The 7111-nt window shown below is 38.0% G+C and overlaps 1 protein-coding gene across 1 annotated transcript in view; it reads left to right on the top strand.

Annotated features, from left to right (window-relative positions):
- The window catches only part of LOC140231097 (proprotein convertase subtilisin/kexin type 5-like), a 66965-nt gene extending 61787 nt beyond the window's left edge, over positions 1-5178 (top strand). Inside the window, exons 29-32 of the mRNA XM_072311249.1 lie at positions 656-762; positions 1521-1701; positions 3036-3295; positions 4557-5178. Of these exons, the coding sequence (XP_072167350.1) occupies positions 656-762; positions 1521-1701; positions 3036-3295; positions 4557-4661 (653 nt within the window). The 3' untranslated portion in view covers positions 4662-5178. The remainder of the gene's footprint in view (positions 1-655; positions 763-1520; positions 1702-3035; positions 3296-4556) is intronic.
- Positions 5179-7111: the final 1933 nt, after the last annotated feature.

Below are 7111 nucleotides of genomic sequence, written 5' to 3'. Positions count from 1 at the left end.
GGCTGATAAGATTTGGCAGGATGATGAGTAGTTTAGGACTATTTTTAGATCAAAAGCGTGAAGTACTAAAAGTCGATGTACCCAACTTTTATTCCAGAAGCACCCTCCCCATTCAGTAGTGGGTAGGTATAACACTAATGGTACATGATTATGGAAACATGCCCTACCAGTAGCAGCCATGTTATTACATTGTTATTTCATTCATTTCTTCGGCATATGTCTCCATTTCGAGTAAAAATTGACAGTACAATGTATCTGCGTATGGAAACTGTTTTACCTTTAACCCTTCTTGCCGTGTATTGTTCGAAATCCTTTATAGCAGCAGAGAGAAAGGATAAGAGGCAAGAGAAAGGCTTATATTACTTCCCATCATTCTTGGATAGTGTCATACAGTTTCTTGATTCTCAAGGTCTAGGAGATCAATGATATCTCAATGATTTGGCACTTTTATTCCAGTGAGAATGGCTTGTTGATTTTTCTTTCAAGTTAGCAGTGCTTCACTTGTACAAGTGTATGTGTATGTGTGTGTGTGTGTGTGGGAATGGGAGGCGTGCATGGAGCAGGTAAGCATGGTATATTAATGACATTAAATGCAAGTCTTTTCATGATGGTGCTCTGTCCCATGCTATCACATCATGGATCTTCTCTCCTTAAGATAATGGCCCATTTGACTGCATATCGTGCTACGATAACTACGAGCTGGCAGATGGCGTTTGTTACAACCGTTGTGGAACTGGACGCTACTATAACAAGAAAAAACAAGTAAGTCTGAATGTTATTTATTGCATTATTGAATTCATACTCATTTGCAAGCAACTATGGGACAAATGTCTGTAAATCCCCCATAGAGTAATATGCAAGGAGTCTTGCCTACACAATTAGTTGCTTGAAATGACTGAGATGAAAGTGAAAGGTCAATGCTGTCCAAAGTTATTTAGCTACACATCTTTTTTTTTTTTTTTATGTTGTTTCCATAAGTGCAGCTTGGTACAAGTCTGCAAATAGCATGGTTTGGGGCAATTGTAGAAATAAATTTGGAAATATTTTCCTCAGTGTTGGAGACTGAAGGTCAGTCCTTGGTCAGTGCATATGGTCAAGGTCAATTAACCTCATTAAAATGGAAGTGAAGGAGCCCTGCACTTCAGGCAGATATTGTGACTTCCAAGTCATCGTACTAGACTGCATGTTGCAGTTTGCACTGTAAGTAATCTATGAGGGGAGATGACAGGAAGGAACCTCTGAATACTCCTAGAAGGTTGAAAAAGTGTCGTTTTTCATGTGATCATTCATAGATTTCAGGCAAATTATCAGAGTTGTCAATCAACCAATCAGGTGGTAACATCTCTATATGATGTTGTTCGTAAGATGGCTTCGAAGCTTTGCTGTCTGTGAAAATCTGCTATTTCTATCAGAATTTATGTATTTATCAGAAACATGTGTACTCAGCAGATGATGAAAATTCTTTTATGACCTTTGACTCTCATTTGACCTTTTTCTTGCGTTTGTGCATATCCAAACAGACATGTCATTTATGTAGCCCTGAATGTCTGAACTGCTTTGGGCCGGCTGCTGACCAGTGCATAGACTGCCACAAGGACATGTGGCTGGAGAAAGTGGACCACAATAGCACTCGTTGCATCCCTTGTTGCCAGAACAAGGGAGATGAAACAGACTGCTGCAAATCGTGTGACCCGACCCTGAGTGAGTAGCGTCAATCTAATCTTGTGGATCTGATAAAGCCTGAACTCTTTGGCCCATATCCTTGAAGGTGGTTTGAATTCAAACCACGGTTTCATTTCGTCAGTAGGTATTTATACTAACTGAACAGAAAAAGTCTACATGGGGACATCATACAATAGGATTGTTTTTATACCCCCGCCACACATAGTGTGAAGGGGGTATATAGGAATCACCGTGATGTTGGGCGGGCGGGCGGTCGGTCGGTCGGTCTGTTGCAAAATCTTGCGTCGCGAACTCCTTCTACAGTTTTGAAGCAATTTAAATGAAACTTAGGGTAAATGATGATATTGAGGTATAGATGTGCAAGATGTGTTTTTTGTGTTTGTCGGACAATGCGTTGCCATGATAACCATGATTTTACCAAAACCTTGTGGATTGAATAACTTCCATAGTATTTAAGCAATCAATTTCAAAATTGGTATCTATGATGATCTATAGGTGTAGTTATGCAAGACACTCTTTGTTTTTGTACTTGACAAAACGTTGCCATGGTAACCGCATGTTTTCTTCGAAATCTTGTGGAGTGAACAACTTCCACATTTTTGGAGCAATTGAAATCAATTTTGGTAGGCATTATGGCCCTGAGGTATAGATGTGGAACACATAATTTTTGTGTTTGTCACACAAACAGTTGCCATGGTAACCACAATTTTACCAAAACCTTGCAACATGTGTATGTAGTGCATATTAAATGCTTAATTGTCATTTTTGAGGACTGGAATCTGATTGTTTCCTAAGTTGTGTGTGTAAACCTTTTGAATAAACACTACTTGAATGTCAAAGATTCAGCTGAGAATGCTTAATATTTGGTTTTTCTGACAGACAGATGCACATTAGAGTCTTCTTGGACCAAAACAGTTTTAAATGTTATAAGTGGTCTGTAATGGTGAAGTACATTATTATTATTATTATTATTATTTCTTCATGATGCAACCTAGATTGGTGGTGTATGTTAAATATGGGGGATCACACACACCTCAGTACCGTTTAACTGTTAAGTGGCTATAGACCAACGTGTGTCATTAGGTAAACATGCCAACTGATTAACAAGCACATCCAGTAGTCGTGTAATTGTGTTAAACATATTACTGAGGTAGAAAAGAAATATAAATGCTACACGTATATTATCATTACATTTATACTATCATACATGTATATTCTGTGTTGAATAATTACATCATCATCAAATAGTTTTATAAAGATATATGTCTACTTCATTGAAATATGATTACTTATATATTTCTACTCTTGTCTTTTTTTAAAATATAACGCTATTATGATTATCCTCTGCTCAGCCAAGTGCACCAAGTCGTATGTCCGCTCTGGACATGGCCATTCGAAGGCTAACCACGTCGGCACCATCGTCTTCTCCTGCATCGCCGTCATCATTGTCTTCTTCGTGATCTTTGGCTTGCTGCAAGCCCGCTCCCACGGCAAGCTGTGCTGGAACCGCAACTACACCCATGTGCCTGCCTACAGCTACAGTGCCAAGGACAAGTACGTCACGCTTGGCAAGCCTACGGATGATTACTACGAGGAGGATATATACGGCGAGGTGAGAATCAAACTACTAACGTGATCATGACTACCATGACTACTACTACTACTTCTTCTTCTTCTTTTTGTCCTTTCCTCTTCCTCCTCCTCTTTTCTTCTTCTCTTCTTTCTCCTCCTTTTCCTTCCCCCCTTCTTCTTCTTCTTCCTCTTCTTCTTTTTTTTCTTCTTCTTCTTTCCTCTTCCTCCTCTTCTTCTTTCTTCTTCTCCTCCTTTTTCTTTTTTCTCTTCTACTTCTTTCTTCTTCTTCTTCTTTTTCCTCTTCTTCTTTTTCCTCTTCTTCTTCTTCTTCTTCTTTTTCCTCTTCTTCTTTTTCCTCTTCTTCTTCTTCTTCTTCACCTCCTCCTCCTCCTCCATCTTCTGTTTTCATGAGGATGAGAATGAAATACTCCTTTATTCCTAAAAGGGCAGGGGAGTTCAATCTGCCTCCCCCCCCTTGCCATTTTGCACAATAATTCTGCAACACAAGATGGCCTCGTCATGATAATTCTTGACTTTTTATTCATGTCTCAGGCAACTTTTGAGACCAAATTTGTGACATCGTCATGTACCATTACAAAGCCATGCCCATTTCTGTAGCTGCATGTCACCCCAAAATGGGTACAATTTTGTGATTGTATGTACATTTCCTGTTGAAAAACAGTGCTCTGTCATGAAACTCATAAAAACCAAACTATTTTTCTAATAATCACTTTGATTAGTTTCATGCTAATTATGATAGAAGAGTGGTCAGTTACAATTTTGAATGTAAAAGAGAAAAAAACAAAGAAATACATAACATATACCTGAAACAAGAGAATACATAAGAACTGAATTTTTTTTGGCAGTTTTTATGATGTTCAATTGTTGAATATGTTAAAACAATATATACAAACCAAAAATTAAACAAATTTAAAAAATGCCTTTAATTAGTGTTTTGCAGGCTAAAATAAGATCTTGAGCTTGATTTGTGTAATTATTTCATTAGAATTAGAAAGTGATAATTTCAAAACATTTTAAGACACAATTTTGTAGATTATGATGTGGATGTCACGCATGCCAAATTTTGTCACGGTAGCCCCACTGATGGTGGATATCTCGAATATAGCATTGCCTAAAAAGCCCAGCCAGATTAGGGTTATGCACGTATGTATGTCCTTGTCGCCATTGTCATTGAATTCTTCAAAGCAGAACATTGACTAATGTTATGAATTTGATGCTCGAATACCATGACTTGTCATGTGTGCTAAACTGCATAATCCATCCTCTTTTTTTCCTTCCAGGTGAGTGACGACGATGAAGAAGACATAGAAGAGCCTGATACATTCCAGACGGGCGGGGCTTTGTCTCGCAGTGTGGACAAGAATGGCTTCATTGATCATCTCTAGGAAGAATCCTCCACTCTCCCCTGACCCAAGCCTGTCATGTCGCAGCAATCATAAAGAGTGCCTTATGGTGTCCCTAGCTCCTGTGTTATATATTATATAGTGATGTTATGTCTGTGGATGAATGAAGTACTTTGTATATTTATCATCAGCTCATATCTGCTCCAGAGGAAGACTTCATGGAGTTGCGTATGTATTCTTTTAAAGCATCACATATTGAGTTAATGACTACTCGTAATAACCTCAGAGTGGGGCTTTATATCTGTTTGAAGAAAGTGTGAGCAGAAAATTGGTCATTTAAGAAAAAAAAAGAAAGGAAATGGGCGATAATTTGTAATTCATACAGGAGACCAAAACACACAGACTTACTTTCTTGTCATATTGAGGATTACTACAAATTTGTGTACTACAGTGTGAAGATTTCAGATAAGATCAGCAAATTTCACAACTTTTCTTCCTGTTTTGGTACATGTGTGCACTCATACTTCCGTGCCTTACTTTAGTCTTTGCAAATCAAAGTGCCTCTTTGGATACACCTAGTGTGCCTTGGTATTTTTAGTTCTTCTTCAGGGATATATGCACATTCAAGGGGGCCTTGACCAGTGTGGAATGTAGATACAATGGGGGGGGGGGGGATTTTCATCAAAGTGTCAGTGCATGTAATAGTGACTGAGAAGACCCTGTTCACACGTGACTGGAAATCTCATTGTATGATATTAGAGCGCACTCTTGAAGGTTTCATTGTCATGCATGATTAATCTGTCGGATGAAAACATGACAGAGAGAGAGATGGTGAGAGAAAGAGATTGATAGATAGAGGGAGAGAGAGAGAGAGTTAGTGAGTTTGTGATGTCAGTAGGAAGTAAGGAAAACTGAAGAATGAAATCTGTTACTGAGAATTGTTTGATGGTTGAAAGCTATTATCTGACACCATGTAGTGTGTGAAATTTGCTGGCTTATTAAAATAGGATATTTTGATAATGTTGACCGCACTAATGATAGACAGTACTTTGTTTTGCCTGTGCGTATATACAGGTATATCTTTAATGGCTGTTACTGATGAAAAGAAAAAAAAAAATCATATTTTGTTTTGAGATGCCACTCAAGCTGACATGAGGAAGAGAGAAACTAGATGCAGTGTTAGATACTTAGTATGATTTTCAGCTTTCCAAAAAACAAACAATTGGGGGCTAGAAATGGATCTTATGAACAGCGCACACAAGCTAGTGAAACAAACATATCTGATTCTGATGAAGATAAACAGCAAAGTCTGATTCTTGCAGTTTTCATTGATCCAATGACTCCTTTTTCATAACAAGCACAACTTGCGTGCATGGGTACATTTTTTCTTGTAAGTTGATGTTGCATGTTCCTCAGTTGATATTGAACACCTTGCATTGATTTTATACACTCAGTGTTATTCATATGAGGTACAAGTATAATATGGAAAGCAAATTGTGTGTAATAATAGAAGCTCAAAATTCGGCCAAGGTAATACAGTACGTATGTTGACACATTTATCCTGTGTAGATGAATCGTTCAGTTCATAGTGCTACTACTTTGTTCATCGTTTTATATGATCATACATGTACATGAAAAATCAAAGGTCAAATCTACTGTATATTTGCTCTCCTCTACCTGCTCGTCGTAGAGTAATATTTTTTCTTGTTTAATTTTATTGTAATCATGTGATACTGGGAATTCCTGTAAACGCATGTGATCCAGCTAGTTATGTGACTCATTTCAGAATAGAGTGAGTGATGGTTCTCATGAAGGGCACAAAGATGTGACTAAGTATTCAACATTTTTTTGTTGTTGGGTAGTCGTTACAAAAAGAGATAGAAATTAGGAAAGACTGCTATTCAAGTCATGGGTACCACATTATGTGTACAATCAAAAATCTTCTGAAATTCAGTTGTCAAATAGTGCTACTCTGTGGTGTTCACTCGATTTTGTTTTGATAAAGGTAACCTGAGGAATTTGTATTATGTGAGTGAATTGGGGAGGGGACCATAGGGAACGGTAAAGAACCAATTTGTTGTGGGGGGGGGGGGGGAGGGGGTGGCATAAGTTGCTTCCACAGTTTCTCATAAATCATGTGATTAGTTACTAGAAAAGGTTGGACATGTCCACTTGGAATGAAATTCAGAAAAAAAAAAGGGTATGTGGCTCTCCATGCATGTCTCAAATGATAAAGATCTGTGACAGATTTTTGATGTGTGAATGAGTAATAGTTGTCATCCATCAGAAAGACATTACTTTCCAACGCTGGAAATTGCTCCAGGGAAAAGGTTTCTGAGACCATGAAAATACTTTGGCTGGTATGAAAACATACAGTCTTCCCTTTAGTAAGCGAGGATTATATGGAACGTGGATAGGAATCAAAGAACCTTTCTGTGACATTGCATGAATGAGTGGAATATGGTGTATCAGAAATCATGTGACTTTGATTG

The sequence above is a fragment of the Diadema setosum genome, chromosome 7, assembly GCF_964275005.1.
Source record: "Diadema setosum chromosome 7, eeDiaSeto1, whole genome shotgun sequence".
In the NCBI taxonomy this organism is placed as follows: Eukaryota; Metazoa; Echinodermata; class Echinoidea; order Diadematoida; family Diadematidae; genus Diadema; species Diadema setosum.
Note: the sequence above shows the minus strand (reverse complement) of the source record. Positions and strands in the feature narration are given on the sequence as shown.